We start from the raw sequence: 20,692 nt of genomic DNA, 5'->3' as shown, positions 1-20,692 counted from the left end.
CTACATTTATCGATTAAGCTTGCAGTCTTCTTCAGATGCAGTTCATGGCACCCCAAAACAATTGCAGTAGTAACATTAAAGATCACTGATCACAGATCAACCTAACATATAATAGTGGAAAAGTTTGAAACATTATAAGAATTACCAAAATGTGACACTAAGACACAAATGAGCACATGCTTTGGAAAAACAGTAGCAATAGACATCCTCATTGCCACAAACCTTCAATTTGTAGGAAAAACAAAAAAAAAAAACAAAAAACAAAAAAAACTATCTTTGAAGCATAATAAGGCAATGCACAATAAAATGAGGTGTGCCTGTATGTTAAAATGTTGGCAAGATTATTATTCTTGAATTTATATTTAGCTTCAGATTAATGATTCCTCATCCCCCTGCCTCCCCCCCCAATTAACTGCAATAAGTAGTAGGTATAACCACATGAAATGAACTTGTTAGGAGGAAACATCAAGAAACTAGGCACACTACAAATCACTGTACAACTGCAGCTGGGTACCCAAAACCCTTAATAATCCTTTATGTCCCTAGAATAACAGTACCTCCATTTTCCACTTAGGAAAATTATTAATCCATCTTTTGAAGCACCTTTTTCTAACTCCTGTTATACCATTTCCCTACCATACATTTCAGAAAGTGCAATGAGGAAGAAACAGAAGCTAATCACCCTAAGCATTAAGCAACTAATATTTAACAGGCTCTCTTGCTCAAGGCCCATCTTTCCTTTTATGTTCTAGAGTCTATTCATTTTTGTCTTCTCTAGGACCTTGTCCGTAAGATACTGCCACCACCCATCTCCCCATACGACATCACTCTCTTTACTACTATATAGTTTTTACTCAGAGTATACAGACATCCTCAAATTCTCTCACCATAAAACTACAGGCAAATAAAGAAAAAGTGTAAACCATTTTCTGCCCTAATCCTCCTCTGTCAGTATTTTTTATTTCCTTTTATTACTCCCCAGGCTTTAATAAGCCTGGCTGTGGTTTATCACTGCTGTCTCTACTTTTGCCTCCAAAAAACTCACTCCTGGACCTATTGCAACTTACCTTCCTCCACAACTGCTTCTAATCTCAAAAACCTACTAGGTTGCTCCTGATTACCTAAAATCAACATAGATAAAAACCAAAAGATTCTCTTACAGTTTACTTTCTAAAAAATCTAAATAATCTGTAGTTTTAAGTTGTATCCAATTTTAATTGTACAAATGTGTGCAAAAACATACCACCAAAATGCATTTTAAAATAAAATGCTAATTATTGCAATAAGAAACGCAACACTGACCTGCATTGGTACAGGTTCCTTAAGATAATATCCTTCAACAATCTGTTCTTTTCGATAGTGATCTATGATGTCCCCAATGCTGTTAAAATAAAAATTTTTAATATTAATCCGTCTGATAAAAATGCAGAATCTTTAAAAATATGTGTAAACTTTCTTACCAAGGATTATCTTAATTAGCAAATTTTTTTCAAAGCACATAACACAAACACATTAATAGAATAAATGATCATAACATTCGTATTGTTTTAGAAAAACCAGAATGTTCTCAATATAGATTTACAAGCCAGAATACGTGGCCCAGGTACTGATTTTCCATACCCATCAAGTGGGCAGCCAGGTCAACAATACCATATTCAAAGAGTCACCATAAATGAGGAAATGATTAAAAGTCTAACTTTTTTTTCACCCCCAAGAGTACTTCTGATATACTAAGAATGAAAAATTCACAGAAACATGGCATTTATTTAGGAAGCAGAATACAGGTAAATTAAGAATTTTTATTATCACATTTACACATTCTGGTTTTATATTAGAAACAGGTCATAAAACACATGAAAAGCAGGCAAAAGGAAGAAAAAAAACCCAGCTAATGTTACATGTAGGATTATCACTACAGGGAGAAAAGCTTATTATTTTGATTAAAGGTGCTACAAATTGGGAAATATTGGGAAAATATTACAAAAAAATAAAATAATGTACTGTTTTAATATAAATTTTAGTGAACCACATATTTTTTTAAATATAAAGTTGTTTCTCTATAATCAGTCAGATCATTCTATTGTCCTGAATACATAAATCTTGGAATTTTAAACCTTCCTTTAATATAGTGGACAAATGGGAACTTTTGAGCCACTTAGGAAACACTTCTCCAGACAGATTTTGTTTAACCTACTATATATATATAATTAGAATCTATGTGTGTGTACGCATCTTCAAGTATGTTATCTTCCCTATACTACAAAGTTAATTTAAACCAAATATAAGTAATGTTAAAAAACAAAACAAAAAGACCTGACAAGTTAACTAGTAGTATGAATGAACTTAACAGAAGCAGCATTTAACACAAGCCACAGAGGGGTGTGGTAAAAAATGAAATAAATAAAAGCATTATTAAAAGAACAAGCAAAGTTTTATGTTTTTAAGAAAAAATCTAATACCATATAAATCCAAAATTATTAAAAGAAAAATGAAAATCAGGAAATATATTTGAAGATAGCTAGATTCCACTAAGGAGATGACTATGTGTTTTAAAGCAAAAAGCATCAAATCTACGAAAATCAGTAAACATGGAAGGTTTTTGGGCTCAGTAACTGTAAAATACAATCAATCCACTGTAGCACCTCAATGTTACAATATAATTGTTTTCCATAAACTGAGGGAAGAGGAAACCATTGGGAAGTACAGTTTAGATTGTCCACGAGCAAATTTAAAAGTGTGTGGCAGTCAATCAGATAGGTTTTTACCAATGAGCTAGACTTAAAGAGTTTTTTTTTAAATTACTCTTCCATTCATATTCTACCCAGAAACACCAAAATAAACAGGGGAGATACAACAAATTTTCTAGACATTCATATAAGTTCCAGCCATGAAATAAGACAGATTTACATCTCAGAAAACTAAAACATATTCAATGTAACTTACTTTTGAAATAAATGTGAGTTTCTAGAGACACTATGTTCTGTACTTTAATTTTTGCAATGCACTTAGCACATAAAACCATGTGCACTCTTCTTGAAGTCTAGATAGATGTTAATATTGTCTCATCAAGGTCTAGCCAAAATCTATTGTCTTCCTTCTCACCCCTCACTGAACTCTCATCTACTGATGAGAGTTTATATATCCCCTGAATTTATCACAGTCTGCATACCACACTGTCTTTTCTAATAAACCTGAGCACTAATAATGAAGAAACTGTATCTTTTTCTTTAATGTGTTTACACAGGATTTGTACAGTATATTTCACAAAGTAGTTAAGTCTATAAATGGCTGCTGAATTAAATTTGCTATTAAATGCCTCTTCTACTTTTTTTAAAGAAACTCTGAATATAGGAACATTAAAGTTATGTCTTAACAGTTTCTAAATGAAAGACATAACTACTATCCCTCTTTATCAAGGTCTCGTGTATAGTTAATGGGGAGATGGGACAGCAGAGTATGGTTGTGTTAGATTTATTGAAAAATCTTACTTTATATGTTTATATCTAACAATAAATAATAAGCACAAAGATTTATATTCCTAGGAATTATTTCTGACATTACTAACATTAATGCTGAAATGAAGTATATATTTCCAAAACAATTACAAAATCCTTCATTTTCACACATCTGATTCACATAATTTGGGGCTTTTTTAAAAAGTTTAATATTAAATCTAGAAACAATAAGATGAATGTATAAACAAATTCACAGGGAAGAAAAAGTATAAAAAAGTTCTGGGGGAATGGTCAAGGCCACTAAATTAATATACATTTAACTTTTTTTTAAAAAATCCTTATTTTGAAAACATAATATTGTAATAATTTGGATAGAAATCTACTTAAAATACTTCTTTTTTCACGTTCCATCATGGTCTTTAGCAACAAAAAGCGACCACCTTTACATGTTTTACCGACTGCCTCCGGTATGTAGGAAGAATTTCCAGTTTTGTATGATGTATCATAAGGAAGTTTAAGTTAGTAACAAGACGAACTTCAAAAAAAAAAAAAAAAAATTCATGTAAATTATTTTATCTTTAAAAAGGATCTCAATATGGACATTTATTTAAGAAGACGATATGTTTTCAATGTATGCAATACATTTTGTATGTTCTAAATCTCTAGAAAACTGGAATGGGGAAAAATTACATTCTTAAAGAGCTCAAATTGCAGCTAGCTGTATTTTCAATGAGAACATCTAGAACTCAGATTGTTATGCAGAAAGTACTCAAGCAACCTGTATATGAGGTAGGCAAAGGGGTACAGCTGCCTAGACTCACTCACATCTTACATTTGATGTCTTTTAACAGTCAACTGAGCTTCTAGCAAGCAACTAGAAGAACTTGTTTTTGTTTTTTTCAGATAAACAAGTTACAGAATCTCTATTCACTCAAATGTCTACTTTGATAAATTATAATTTGGATAGAGAACGCTGCTGTGGCAGAGGGGTTAAACCAGGCAAATATAAGTGTTTTAGAACAAGATTATGCCAGCCCCTGAAATAGGAAAACAATGCTACTCTAGAGTTATTAGGTATAGGAAAACCTTTACATTCACAAATGATTATTTTCTATTTGACAGAAAAATTGCTGACATTCTGTCATATGGTTTCTTCTATTAACTTATTTTCCTAATCAAGTAACTATAATTCATTCTGAGTTTTGGGACAAACAATGAGTTTACTTTGAAAGTGAGAAGTAAAAACCAGCAATCACAGATAAGAAATGTCAACTTGAGAACAACTCAATTACATAACATCTGTATAGTAAGTCTCAGGTACCTTTAGAAACTTTTTTTTTCCCCTACTAAAGTATCTCACTGATAAAACAATGTTGATATATTTTATTTTCCTTCTCCTACAGATAATACACGGATTTAGTAAATCTGCTGCAAATAGCTTACGTCTAATTTTTAAAATCACAAAAATTATTTTGGAAGGAAAATATAAGTTACTAATTTGTATTCATATTTGACACTGTCTGAAGAATTCTTGGGTATGACCACTATGAAATTATATTGAAGGTCTTATAATTTTTAGAAGTTAGAAACTTTTATATAATTTTGAATCTGAATACTGTGTTATCAAGATTTCAACTATTTTTACCAAAAGCAAAAGATAACTAAAAAATTATGATTTACCTGTTATAATACCGGCCTCCCATCATAAACTGATTGTTTGGCGTTGGACATATTTTAAATCGCTGAATATTTTCATTGGTCCGGAAATAAAGTGAATAATCACCAGGAGTATTATCTGAGGGTCTCACAAGAAAACTGCAGACCTGACCAACTGTAAAAATTAAGCTGTTAGTTTTTCCCTAATTATCAAATAAAAAAGAAAAGATGTTAAGTAGTATTATTACAAAGTGCATTCAAGGTCATAAACATATGTAAATTTTCACCAGGAACTTGTTTTATTTAAGGACAATTTCTTTCAAATTTTCTGGTTTATGATTCACAACCATCCATGTTGCTTGTCTGCTATCTCTCTGTTGTATCTTACCAGCTTTAATACATAAAAATAGAAAGCAGAAATTTTGCAGCCGTAACTTCTGGTCAGTAATATCTACAACTGTCATAATTTGGAAGGAACTTAAGCACAGTTAGGGAATACTGGCTAAAAATGCTAAATTCTGTTTGTAAATCCTTGTAATAAGAAGATTCTAAAAAGTGAAGACCAGTTTTGCTTAAGAATACTCTGTGCTTTATCAGTGTTTTCAATTAATCATTAAACAGTAATGACTGTGCCAGGCACAGTGATACATGCATATAATCCCAGCTATTCAGGAGGATCACTTGAGCCCAGGAGTTTAATACCAGCCTGGACAACACAGCAAGATCCTGCCTCTTAAAAAAAAAAAATTAAAAAGTAAAGACTGTAATAAAATAGAACCAAAAGCTTTTCACAAAGGTAGATTCAAAACAACTGAAACATGTGTATACATTATCAAAATCAATACACATACACTATATTTTATTCAATAGATATGCTACTGAAAGGAATTATAGACGCAAATTATATGTTAAATATGTCATATTAATTTTAGAGAAGTATTTCTGATATCTTTGATTGGCAGTGATTCATACTACTAAGATCCTCTGCCTTTTCTCCATTTAAGTCCAAATGATCCAGTAAAGATCAGGACTTGATTGTTTTTAGGAAAGCACAATGAATGCTTAGATTATAAGATATAAAGTTTGGGGGCAAATTACTAATAGTTCCAATCATCCAGTCAAGGCACATATTATCAAGTACTTCATGTTCAGTAAAAAGAAAAAAATAAATCTCCTTAAAAAACTGAATCTTCAAGGCTTAATACATAAGTAAACATAAAAATTACAGGAATTGTATAACGTGGGCTAAAATGAAAGTGTTTCTAAGTTGATACAACAAATCTTAAGTGACAAGAATCCAAGATACTCTCTAAATTTCTTCTAGAATATGATAGGAATTTCATGCAAAATTATGCATGCAAGTCCTTATTTGTACTTCTCAGGAGAGAAAATCCCACCAGATCCTCAAAAGAGCACATGACACAAAAAAAATGCAAACTAATGTAAGGAAATTAAGTTTAGCTCCTTTTCAACTTTGTATGCCTTAAAACAAAAGTACCTCAAGTACTTGATGGTGCAAGTTCCAAAAAAGAAACATATCCAAAATTCAATAAATTCACTAAACTACATATTTTTGGTTCCATACTGAAATAGCTGATAGAATGTCATTTTGGTTTAAAATTTCTTCTCTATTACTATCATGTAGCATTATGATGATCTTTTTTTATTTTTTGAACCTACTTAACGTACATCTTCACAATAAAATTGAGTACTTCAAAAACTATCTCAAATCTTTCAAAATAATAAATTATTAATTTAAAATGCAATGCTTTATGGATTAAAACAATTCAGATTACCTCTTTAATAACTAGTGTTATCACCACAAGAATCTATTTCATTCAATATTTCACAGAAACTATTGAACAGTCAACATTTTTGAAGAACTAAAACTTTTAAATTACATACTAAAGCTCAAACTTGTCTGAAATCTTTATAAGATGTGGTTTGCCGAAGAAATGCTTGGTATTTAAATTAATTCAGCTTTAGATATTTAGTAGGAATAAACAATGACAGGATGGTTAAAACCACAATAAAAGTCAATTTTTACTTTTTATTTATAAGCACAAGAGTTTTGGGAAATGTTAAAATTAATACATATTAAATAAAGCTCAATCATATAATTCCACCAAGTATACAAAGATAAATACAAGAATGTCTGCTATAGCTGAACAGCAAAAGAATAAAAACAATATAATATCCTTCTTCTGAAGACCAGTTAATTATGGTATTTACATAATGAAAACTTTAAATCCATAAAAAGAGTAATGAAAATTTTTATCTGCAGATACAAAATCATCTCCCAATATATATCTAACATGAAAAAAGTGTGTTGAATGTTCCTGTCTGTGTAGGTGTAGGGGTGAGAAAGAGAGATTCACAGAGACACAGAAAACTTCTAGAAACATGGAAAAAAAAAAACTATCACTTAGTGTTACTTCTGAGGAAGTGGACAGGGGCCTGGGGTAAAAGAAAAACACACTTTACTAAATTTTATAATACATGTATGTTTAAAATATAAATAAAAACACCAGGTTCTTAGCACTGGACACGAAATTGTAACATGCATAAACACTAACTGAATGCTAAAGGCAAAACACAGGATAAATGGTTTGTTCACTTTTTTATTCTCTTTAAACAGACATTAGAAAAGCAAGTGAATAAGTAAGTACCTGTCATTAGTAAATTATAAGCTTCCTGTTTGGAAATCTTCCCATGGAACCATCTTAAAAAGAGAATAAATGATATATATAAAGTCCTTTTTGCTGTCATCATATGATCAAAATTAAACAACCAATATAGTAAGTTTAATTCAAAGTGATAAAATAAATGCAATTAATCAAATCATCTCATTCTTATTACATTTTAATACATTTTATATACATATTATATTTAATTTCAACAAAATGTAGTAAAACTAGGAACTATCAAATATAAACTACAATTTTCATTACCAATACAAAAATGGCAATAATTTTTAATCCTGATAATAACAAACTGTTATAGGTCTTTTTATTTTTCTTTTTGCGGGGTAAGGGGAAGGAGGAGTAGTTCAGATAAAGCCTATTCCAGAATTTCCCTGAAAAAATTAATGAATTCATTTCTGAATTTTCCTATAACATCTGATAAATTCTCTCTTCAAATAAAATCAAGATGTTGACTCTTACTTTGCTGAAAGTCAGAATATAAGATTAGGTGATAAGAATGAGTGGATACCACCATCAAGAACTGAAAGAAGTACTTAGTGTTCCCAACTCTATTTGAGCTAACAACCTATCAAACTAGGTTGCTATGTATTTTATATTTTGTATTCTTTAGAAATTATTATAAATGACATCACAGTCAAGATATAGAGCACATAATAACCTAAGTATTTAAAGGTTACCTTCAAATAAAATGATATATCTGATTAAAAAGTAATTACTAGTCATCAAAGTACATAAAATCACCTCTTTTTTAACTAAAGGCCTATAATCTATCTTGCTGATTAACACATCTTAATGCCAGGCTGACAATTCCCAATCAACTATTTACTACTTTGTTGGATCTTCTTAGGGTCTACAAGTATTTTTAATAATAAAGAGCAAGCTGGAAATTAAACATAAGACTAAAATATGTAAATGCTCAAAAGTCCAGTGTGACAGGTTTAGAGGTTGTTCACATTGTTTTAAATGATCCATACAATTATTACTGGTGAAGTATGAAAATATAACTGAATTTTTACATTTTCACATGAATGAAAAGGTAAACTTTTCTTTAACACCATTCCAAGCATTAACTCACTAATTCAGATCTCCTGGTGCTCCCTGTGTGAATTTTGAATAATATAAAGCAAGAATACAACAACTAAAACAGTTCAGACTACAAGTAGTGAGGTTCTATATTGCATTCAAGTATAGGCTAAATGACCACTTACTACAAATGCTAGAGCAAGATTTTTATATTCTGGAGGAGAGTCAACTAGATGACCTGACCTCCAAGACTAATCCTCTACTTCTGCAGTTTTAAAAAAAATTCAAAAAGAAAAGGGTAAAAAAATGACAGGGTTTACAGATGAACAAGATTATTTAGCATAAGCACACAGTCTGAAGCCAAAGTGGCAATATCACTTTCTAAAGTTTTAGTTTCATTCTTCAGACGTTTATTCCCATATAAAATTTATATATTTCAACCACATGTTTTCCAACAGTGATAAAAAGATGAGTCCCTGCTCTTATGAAGTTTCCACTCCTAGGCGGGTATAGTGGCTCATAATCCTGTAATCCCAGTACTTTCAGAGGCCAAGGCAGGAGAATCTCTTGATCCCAAGAGTCCAACACCAGCCTGGGCAACATAGACCCTATCTAACTACAGAAACTAAGAACTATGTAGAAAAGATAATAAGCACAGTGACAGGCACTGCCGAAGGCATTCTGGGAATAACAGAGAAGGGTACCAATTCTGTTGAGTGTGTAGAGAAGAAAATAAAGGAAGATTTTCTAGAGGGAAGTGATAAATGAGCTAAGTATGAATGGAAGAATTCTGGCCTAGGAAGCAGCTTGAGCAAAGGTATAAAGAAAAATAGCTAGGAGCAATGGCTCACACCTGTAATCCCAATACTTTGGAAGGCCAAGGTGGGAGGATCACTTGAGATCAAGAGTTTGAGACCAGTCTGGGCAGTATAGTAAGACCTGATCTCTACAAAAAAACAAAAAAATTACAACATTTGCCAGGTGTGGTGGTACACACCTGTAGTCTCAGCTAATCAGGAGGCTCAGGTGGAAGGATCACTTGAGCCCAGGAGTTTGAGGTGAACTATGATAGCACTACTGCACTCCGGCTTGGGCAATGGCAAGAACCTATCTCTAAAACAATAAAGAAAAAAGTATTATGCATTTGAAGACCTACATGCTGGAGACTAGGAAACTAGAGATGATAAGTGCTAGGAGTAGTAAAGGACAAAATAACCAGAGAACAGATCATTTTTTAGGCTCTGCTAAGGTAAAAAGATGGAGAATCAGTATAAGATTCAATTTTTTAATTTGTATTGTTTCTGTTTTTATGGGTAATGTATACAACTATTTTGTGTATTTTTATGGGGTACCAGTGATGTTTTGATACAAGCACATAATGTTTAATGATCAAGTCAGGATAACTGGGGTATCCATCACCTCAAGTACATATAATCATTTCTTTGTATTAGGCATATTCAAATTCCACTCTTTTAGCTATTTTAAAATATTCAGTAAATTATTTGGTAGCACCCTGTTGTGCTACCAAATACTAAATCTTATTCATTCTATCTAGGTGTATTTTTGTACTCATTAATCAGCCATATTGTATCCCCCTTCCCTGCTACCCTTCCCACCCTGTGGTAACCATCATTCTACTATCTATCTCCCTGAGTTCAATTTTCTAATATTTTGCTCCCACATAAGTAAGAACACATGGTATTTGTCTTTCTGTGCCTGGTTTATTTCCCTTAACATGGTATTTTCCAGTTCCATTCATGTTGTTGTGAATGACAGGATTTCATTCTTGTTTATGACTGAATAGTATTCCATTGTATGCACGTACTGCATTTTCTTTATCCATTCATCCACTGTTGAACACTTAGGTTGATTAAACATCTCGGCTATTGTGAATGGTGCTGAAACACAGGAGTGCAGCTGTCTCTTTGATATACTGATTTCCTTTCTTTTGGATATATACCCAGCAGTGGGTATGGTAGCTTTATTTTTAATTTTTTGAAGAACTTCTATGCTGTGCTCTATAGTAACTGCACTCATTTACATTCCCACCAACAGGGTACAAGGGTTTCCTTTTCTCCACATCCTCACCAGCATTCATTACAGCCTATCTTTTGGATAAAAGCCATTATAACTGGGGTGAAATGAAATCTCATTGTAGTTTTGATTTGCATTTATCTGATGATTAGTAAGGAATGGTGAGCATTTTTTCACATACCTGCTGGCAATTAAGGATTTTAAGTGAAAATGTGATACAATCTAGGTAGATTATTCCAGCTATTGGATAAAAGGATCTGATGAGGCTAAAGAGTCAAGGGAGATCAACTTGGAGGTTACTGCTATATCATATCCTGGCAGGAGATTTAAAAAGGCCTGAGCTAGAATGTAGTTATTTAAGATTTGAGAAGGTGGTAAACATTTAAGAAATACTTTAGGAGATAAAAATCATCAGGACTTGGTGTCTATATCATGTGAATAGGGAGCTGGAAAGAAACTTAACCAAAGTTATACCATCTTTTTAATCTCAAAGGTTACTTGTGGATGTTACTGAGGACACTTTAAAGAATTTAAAGTACTGCCTCACAGCCATAGTCCCTATATTAGGAAATTAAAGGAAATGAACATACACATAAAATAAACCAACAATGCAAATTTACGTTATGCTAATATAAATAAGAAATTACGCAAGTTAAGAAAAATGGAAGAATGACAATGTTATCAGATAAAAAAAGACTTCCGAGTGAAAGTGGGATTTATATTTTATACTATGAGAAAACTGATGTAGCTTTACATGTTTATTGGCATTTAACCTACATTTTTAAATTTAAAATTCCATTGCTATTATCAAAAAAAAAAAAAACAACCTAGATTTATGGTCTTTTTTGAAAATCAGAAGGATTTAACAACACTAGGCTCACATTCCTACACATATCAACTAGACAACTAAACAGAGTGATTACCTTACAATAGGCAAACACTTTCTAGTTTTCTACTTCCCACAGTTTTCCCTAATACCATGAGTAAATATCAGTTGCCATTTATTACCAAGCTTACAGTGGTTTTTTTTTGATAGTACAGACATAGTTCCATGTACCTTGATCTCTAGCAAAGAGGGAAAATAAGAAAAGATTATTGTGCCTAAAGAAAACTGGGAATATATATACTTGACCCGCTTCACTTGCTTACATTGTCTGTCTAGATTCTTCCAAGCATTAATTAGAATTTGCAACTCCTAGCCGGATACAGTGGCTCATTCCTGTAATTCCAGCACTTTGGAAGGCTGAGGCTGGTAGATTACTTGAGGTCAGGAGTTCAAGACAAGCCTGGCCAACATGGCAAAACCCCATCTCTACTAAAGGTACAATAATCAGCCTAGAGTGGTGGTGTGCACCCATGGTCCCAGCTACTCATGAGGCTGAGGCAGAGAATCGTTTGAATCCAGGAGGTAGGGGTTGCAGTGAGCAGAGATTGTGACATTGCACTCCAGCCTGGGCGACAGAGCAAGACTCTGTCTCAAAAAAAAAAGAAAGAAAGAAAGAAAAAGTAACAAAAAGTAATTTGAAACTCCTGATATAGGTAGAGGAAACTTCAAACTAATACAAACAGCAGGGTATAGTCTCACTAATGGAGTCTATTTTGTAGCTACAAGAAACAATAAAAATAAACTCAGAATATATCTTACATATTCCACTTACAGAATGGTCAAGCACTAAATAAGGTGACTGCAAATGGAGTAATCAGTTGAATGTTTTAATATTCTAATGGTTAGAAAACAGAAAAAAAGCAAACACTTGAGGCAAGCCTCAAGTTCCATCCATAAATGCTGAAAGATAAGAAAAAAATGTACTGAAAAGATATTAGAAGATGAATAGTCTATTAAAATGTGAGTAAGAGAGAACTGGGATTAATGGTTCAGATCTTTAAAAGAAAACTTACATATACATAAAATCAGTTTGAAGATTATGAAAAAAAAAGACCTTGCAGAATCTTATTAAAGTTGTGAAGAATCATTATTTTGGGGGGATAAAAGATGTGGCTATAAAACAAGAAGTACTATGAATAACCAATAAATACTATGAATAATTTTAAAATGTGCCGAATTGTGACATTCATAATGTTATAAATGTAATGTTTATTGAAAGTCTTTAGTGTGGTGATAAAAAGAGTTGTATTTAGTTATCAGCTACCTTTTATTTTAAAAATAATACTTTATCATTAGATCCTTAAGAAAATACTTAGAAATCAGTTCCCTGAGCCAAATTAAAAAGTTAAGTCAGTCCAAAAACTTTAAAAAAAATTTTTTTGGCCAAAGTTTTCCAATTAGTAAATTTACAATATAGACATATATTTTTTTCATTTTTGATAATTAACACCAACTCACATTTTTCCTTCATGTGGATCTTCTTCCCGGCCCTAAAGGGAAGACATCAAGACAGTATTTTATGCAATTAACTGTTAATCTACTTTTATTAAAATTCATAGAAATCATATCTTCAAACATATCCCCCACTATCCTTACTTATGTGTATACAAAAAAAGATGTTTCTGTTCAATAACTATCTTTCCATACCTCTCTTAATCTTTTCTTGTTGCCATTACCCTAACTCAGGCCCTCTTACCCACTTTTCTTAAACTAGTACAACAGCCCAACTAATATAATTATGTCCTACTACAACACTCTAATCTGGATACATCAGTTTCAACAGCAGCTTTGTCCTACATTAAGAAAAACCAAACAAAAAACAAACACCTCTCTACTGCCTACAAATTTCTCATTCTGCAACTGAAGTCCTTTACCACAGAACTCAAGTCCACATTTCCTGTCTCATACTACCAAATTGATTTTTGGTTCCTATACCATGGTCACACATAATTTCCTATTTGCCAATCTCCCACCACTGTAGCTTGTTCTTTTTGTTCTTAGAATGCACTTTCCACTTTTTGCTTTCTACCTGTTAGATAAATACCTAACCAATCTACGAAGGAACTATCTCAAATGCTACCTCTTCAGTAAAACATTCTGAGCCCATAAAAAGCGACATCAAGTTTTACTTTGAATATAAAAGACATTCCCCTTTTATCATGTTTTGAACTTTATTTTATTCTATATTCCTCTGATTTAAGATACAACAGTGTTACTCATTCCACTATTATGGAGAAAAATGGTCTAACTATACATGTGGATTTACTTCTCACAATTTGGTCCTCACTCATTAAATACCTAATCAAACTAAAATCACTCACTCACTGAATGCTACTATATCCAAGAGAGTAGGCTTTAAAAAAACAAAAAAACAAACAAACAAAAAAAAACCTATAAAAATGAATAGCATTATCAGTGTATCACTGCCCAAAAGGAGTTAATCTCTTGTAGAAGAGGTTTACACTAAATTAATTTTAGACAGTGGAATAGAATGCAAAATTAACAGGGTGCTATGGAAATACAGAAGGAAACAATTTTGCCTAAGAGACTCCAGAAAGGCATAAATCCTCTGTGAAACAACGGGTGACATATGAACTGAGCTGATAAAGATGAATCAAATTTTACAAGACAATCTATCAGGGCAGGAATGTCAAGGAAGAGGGGAAACTATAAGCACAGAAACATTCATTTACTCAACAAACATTTACCGAATGCCTACTGATGCCAGACACTATTCTAGGCAATGGTAATACATCAGTGAATCAGAGATAAAAAATCCCTCCCCTCAGAGAGCATACATTCTAGAGTTAATACATAAAAGTATAAATGTGTTTGGGGAACAGTAATTAGAATTTTAGAAGGAGAAATTCCTTAAATCTAACTACTAACTGAATGTCTGAAACATCTTCACAAACTAGATGTCCAAATGGTTTTTCAATCTATAAGGAATTCACTACACTCTAATAAAGCCCATCATGAAAGTTATTCTACACATTGGAGTGAAAATTGTTTATAACTGATGTGGAATTATTCCACTATTAATTTATAATGTTACTTACTATATTCATTTTTAGCAACCACATCACATTATTCACTCATACTGAGTTACTAACTTTTTCCTTGATCCCTTATGTATTGATGTGAGGTCATGTCTCCTTATTCTGGTTTGGATTGTTATTATTATTTTTCTGTATACATTGAGTAATTTTCACTTTTCTTTAATATTAAAGTTTATCTTGTTAAATTTGATCCAGAATTCCAAGAGCTCAAGAAAAGTTCAACTATAGTGCAATTCCTTTAAGTAATCAGAATTGGGAAGATGGTGGTACAGCAGGGAGAGGGAAACCCAAACTAAGAGTTGTAACAAACACATTTTATAGGAAAACTATCATAGATAGTAAGATGCTTCAGTATGAATACCGTTTGCCTATATGGAATAAATATCCTCTTTTACTGTAGAATACAGAATACTAATCTAGGAATTAGGAGTCCTAATCCTAGCTCTTTTACTAAATAACTATATGACTATGAGTATGGAATGTATCACACCATTTCCTCAACTTTTTCCACCTCTACTTAGTATGTTTTACTTCTATGGTTGCCAGAATAGGCAGGTAAGAGAATTAATAGGAAAAAAAAATATTCTCCACTGCAGTCTTCCAGGAGCAATAATCTTCAGCATATTATCAGGTCTGTGGCATAATTTAAAAACAGTAGCTTTGAGGGCTGTAAAAGACAACAGAAAGCCACTCCATCTCACTAGAAAAATCCGAAAGGAAAAGGAGAATTCCAAAGTTATAATGTATATTTGATACTGAATATTATCTCTGAAATATAAAAGCTGTTTGAATGCTGACCTGTTATTAAAAATGCACCTGGTAATTAATACCATATGATAACGTATTATATGATGGAACAAAAACAAGGATGAGATTCAAAATGTAGAACCATGTGATAATATATGTATAATATAAATGAAATCTTCCAAGTTTACTGGAAAATTTCATTTTCACATATATTGGAATTTCACATATATTGGAAAGATAAAGAATCTAAAACCAAACATGTGTAACCAGTTGAGATTCCATGATCAGACTGATATAACTTCACTTATGAGGAAGAAAAAGGGGGCAAAAAAAAAAAAGAATAAAAATAAGCATAAATAGGCCGGGCACGGTGGCTCATGCCTGTCATCCCAGCACTTTGAGAGGCTAAGGTGGGTGGAACACTTGAGGTCAGGCATTTGAGATCAGCCTGGCCAACATGGTAAAACCTTGTCTCTATTTAAAAAAAAAAAAAAATAGCTGAGCATGGTGGCACATGTCTGTAATCCCAGCTAGCTGGGTCACTGAGGCACGAGAAATGCTTGAACCTGGGAGGTGGAGGTTGCAGTGAGCTGAGATCGTGCCACTGCACTCTAGCCTGGGCAACAGACCAAGACTCTGTCTCAAAAGAAAGCACAAATGTTAATATATTTTTAAGTCACAGAAACTCACACAAGCTTTCTGAATATTGGCAGTTATGTATTATAATATGCTAGCTTGATTATGTTCCACACTAACTATACTTATAATAGATTTTAATGAAAAATTCCTTGTACTTCTCAATTCAGTTCTTTTATAAAAGAAATGTATTCATAGCTACTTTCTCTGATTATAGACAAGATCCAAATTTATAAAATATTTAGAATCTAGAATTGAGAAGAAAAGAACAAAACTTACCACCTCTTCTACAAGGTCTTCAACAATAAGGCCTTGTTCATCTGTTCTTAAATTTGTAACCCACATCCATCCATCTTCTAATTCATTATGAACAATGAACATATCTCCTTTTAAGAAACTGAAAAGAGCAATTTTAAAGTTATTAAAATTAAAAATTTTAAATACAGAAATTAGAATAGTCATATACCACAAAATAGGATAAGGATAGTATTATATTGAAAAATGCCAGGAATTAAGAGTCAAACACTCTAAATTTGTATCTTATTTCTGGCATTATCTACATGTCAATTCCTGAAGATAATAAATAATCTGAATCTTAATTTCCTCATGAGTACAATGTGTCTGATAATAGTATCTGCACTATCTATATAACTGAATTATTGTTAAAGATTCAAATTACAACTTGTTAACAGAAACTGATTATACATATATTGAAGGTTTTGGGGTGTAACTACAAGAAAACTGAATTGAAAAACTTATGTTTCAATGTTATTACTCTTTCAGATGTAGGTTAGATATAAAATAAAAACACAAAACAAATATAATTAACACATTATACATACATAAGATATAGAGTTACTTAGAAACTGTTTATTTTAGATAAGCATGATGTAGATACTTATGTCAGTTAACATTTTTCCTGTAAAAAAACTAGGGCTTATTTAATTCACCCAGATACCCATCATCCAATGGGTACAGCATTCTTTCTCTGAAAGTGGTACCAAGGGATATATTATGAGAAAGGCATGTATGTTTTTTTCTGTTACCAATTTAAGAGTACAGAGTACAGAGATACAACTTAGTTTCCTTTTACTGAAACCTACATGTTTTCCACCTCCACACAATTATGGAAATAACAAGTTGTTTATTTATATACAAGTTGTTTATTTATATAACAAGATGTATTTCATCAATATAAAACCATCAGTAATCCTTGAATTTGTCCTTTCAGGCTTAAAAGAATGCGTCTGAACACAAAGTTTCCAGATTTGTTGATGGTACCATTAACCCTGTATCTATAACTGTATTTGTCTTTTTTTCCAGCAATTTTCCTTTTGATTTTAATCTTCACAAACCAAAATCTAAATTTAAGTAAATTTAGTAATCTAAATTTAAGTAAATTTAAGTAAATCTCTTCTCCTATCCTTGAAAGCTTTAACTACTTTCTCTGTGCTATCTCCAGCTTCACTGTCTCTTGGATAATGTTTCGGACAACAGAACTGATACATAACATTTAACTCAATATTTGAATAATCATAGAATATTGTGTTCTATCTTGATTCTACAATCCTTCTTAATGATGGCCAGTATTTCACTAGCTGAATGGCAGCAGACATTACCACTTAACCAATTAAATTATTCCTTTCTAGAACCACCTAAATAAGCACATTAAAGAAAATCATTATGAGTAAAAATAGGGTGCACGTGAAATGGTAAATTTCATTTCTTAGTTAAAAGTAGTCATAAGAGATATTTCTAATTTCAAGTTTACTTGTTGCTGCTATAACAACTTTTCATTGTGCAAAAACCAAAAAAATGTTTTAAATAAGCTTGTTAGTAGTAACAAAACCTAATCATAACTCATTCTGTATTATTTTGTATTATTCCCCCCTAAAACAGGCTACAGCGCTTTATTAAATCATTAATTTTTTAGGTATTTTTATTTTAAAATTCACAGGTATGCATAAATTTTTTAAAAGACTCATAAATCCAAATGTGTATCATCAAAGTATTGTTTAAATTCTCATCTTCCTAGATCAGCTGTTTTTTTTTTTTCTTTTTTGGTTTCCCAGGACTTCTTTACTCTCTTAAAAACTGACATCCTAAATGGCTTTTATTTATATGGATATCTACTGATATTTACCATATTCAAATTTAAAACAAATGTTTTAAAATATTCACTAATTCCTTTAAAAATAGCTCATTAAAAATAAGAAAAATATAACTTTTACAAATTTAGTGAGAATATCACTGTTTTATAATTTTGCAAATCTCTTAATGCCTGGCCTAACTGAAAACTGCTGGAGTCCCATATCTGTTTCTTTATTAAATTTGCTGCTATTTGATTTTTTTTTGCTTAAAGCATATGAAGAAAATCTGGCTTCACCTAAGAATGTAGTTGTGAAAAGGCTAAGTATTTTAATAGCCCTTTCAGATGATTATAGATATTATATTAAATCACACCAAAAATTCAATGAGCGGTACTTTCTTGAAAGTTAATTGTAATATGGAATCCAAAACTATTTATCAGTGAACTTTCTGTATGCATTCCAGTAACATCTATTGGTCTATCTTGCATTTCAAATTACCCATGCATAATTTTGTAACAACATGCATCGACCTTTTAGAAAATATTAGTTCACCAAGCTATCTATATCTTCTAGTTGTTAACACATTATACACTATCAAAACCTCTCATTCTTGGCCAGCCATGATGGCTCACGCCTGCAATCCCAACACTTTGGGAGGCCCAGGCAGGCAGATCACCCGAGGTTAGGAATTCAAGACCACCCTGGCCAACATGGTGAAACCCCATCTCTACTAAAAATATCAAAATTAGCCAGGTGTGGTGGCAGGCGCCCATAGTTCCAGCTACTCAGGAGGCTGAGGCAGCAGAATCACTTGAACCCAGGTGGCAGAGGTTGCAGTGAGCCAAGATGGCACCACTGCACTCCAGCCTGGGTGACAAGAGCGAAACTGTCACAAAAACAAAAAACAAAACAACAAAACAAAAAAACCTCATTCTTTATTATCACTGCCTGTCTCATCAGAGAAGTCATTATTTCAGAAACTGTCAAACTTTTGATGGCCAACACAGAATGTCTAAAATTCAAAGTTTTACTCAAAACTCAAATTTTGTCATTGGCAACAAACACTAACAGTTTTTTTCCTTGAAATAATAGTCTTACTTTGTTCTTCTTCAAAAAATGTCAAACATTCTCTTAAGTGAAAATAGTATGCACAAAAGTAACAGCTAAGCCACGTGCAGTGGCTCATGCCTATAATCCCAGCACTTTGGGAGGCCGGGGCAGGCAGATCACTTGAGGTCAGGAGTTCAAGACTGGCCTGGTCAACATGGCAAAACCCCATCTCTACTAAATAACAAAAAATAGCTGGACTTGGTGACACACGCCTGTAATTCCAGCCGCTCGGAAGACCGAGGCATAGAATCCCTTGAACCCAGGAGTTGGAGACTGCAGTGAGGCAAGATGGTGCCACTGCACTCCAACCTGGGCAACAGAGCAAGACTCTGTCTCTAAAAGGAAAAAAAAAAGGAACAAACTAGTTCAGCTCTCAACTCACTGCTTTTCCTCATGACACTGATCTCTGGCACACAGCAGAAGTGTTTTATACATACTTCCCATTTCATCATACAGATTAAAGTGTGTGGTCACAGGTCAAAATTTAATAAATATTTTTTAGTCCCTCATCAGTAACACTCTTAAATGAAACTGTCTTTGATTAACTCCAAGTGTGTAACAGTAAAGAATACTGTACACTTTTGTGCCACAGCCTTGATTTCTACTAAGGCACCAGCAGTTTTACCATACATTGCTTTTGTACTATCATTGTAAAATTTACGGTGAAAAAGGCAAATTATGTCTTAGTATGGTTATGAAAATAATCTGATCTCATGGACTGTGATGGCTAATTTTATGTGTCAACTTGGCTAGACCGTAGGGTTCCCAGATTAAACATTATATTTCTGGGTTTCTCTGTGAGGGTGTTTCTGGATGAGATTAGCATTTGAATCAGAGGACAGTACCCTGCCATCCCCAATGTGCGTGGGCATCATCCAATTCACTGAGGGTCTGAACAGAACAAAAACTGGAGGAGGAAGAAATTCATCCCTTTTTTCTGCCTCACTGGTTGAGCTGGGACATCTCATCTCAACTTTTCCTGCCCTCAGACTAGGATTTACACCATAGGTTCCCTTGGTTCTCAGGTCTTCAGATGTAGATTGAATTATACCACTGGCTTTCTTGGGTTTTCAGATTACAGACAGCCAACTGTGGGTCTTTACTGTCTCCATCTACCATTGTGTAAACCAATTCTCCATAAAAAATCTCCTCTAGAGAACACTGACTAATACCCAGTGTCATTCTAAATGAGTCTCAAAGATCCCCATAGTTACATGAAACACACTTTGAGAACTGCTGTCCTAAATAATCCCACAAAAAATTTAAAAATTACCTAAATTCATAAATTTGT

The 20,692-nt window shown here is 32.6% G+C and overlaps 1 protein-coding gene across 1 annotated transcript in view; it reads right to left on the bottom strand.

Moving 5' to 3' along the window:
• The window catches only part of RASA1 (RAS p21 protein activator 1), a 121,389-nt gene that overhangs the window by 35,479 nt on the left and 65,218 nt on the right, over positions 1 to 20,692 (bottom strand). Inside the window, exons 5-9 of the mRNA XM_065546478.2 lie at positions 16,481 to 16,598; positions 13,218 to 13,249; positions 7,781 to 7,833; positions 5,136 to 5,286; positions 1,303 to 1,381 (exon numbers count right to left, since the gene is read on the bottom strand). Of these exons, the coding sequence (XP_065402550.1) occupies positions 1,303 to 1,381; positions 5,136 to 5,286; positions 7,781 to 7,833; positions 13,218 to 13,249; positions 16,481 to 16,598 (433 nt within the window). The remainder of the gene's footprint in view (positions 1 to 1,302; positions 1,382 to 5,135; positions 5,287 to 7,780; positions 7,834 to 13,217; positions 13,250 to 16,480; positions 16,599 to 20,692) is intronic.

This window comes from Macaca fascicularis, chromosome 6 (assembly GCF_037993035.2).
Source record: "Macaca fascicularis isolate 582-1 chromosome 6, T2T-MFA8v1.1".
Lineage (NCBI taxonomy): Eukaryota > Metazoa > Chordata > Mammalia > Primates > Cercopithecidae > Macaca > Macaca fascicularis.
This window is presented reverse-complemented; position numbering and strand designations above follow the sequence as displayed.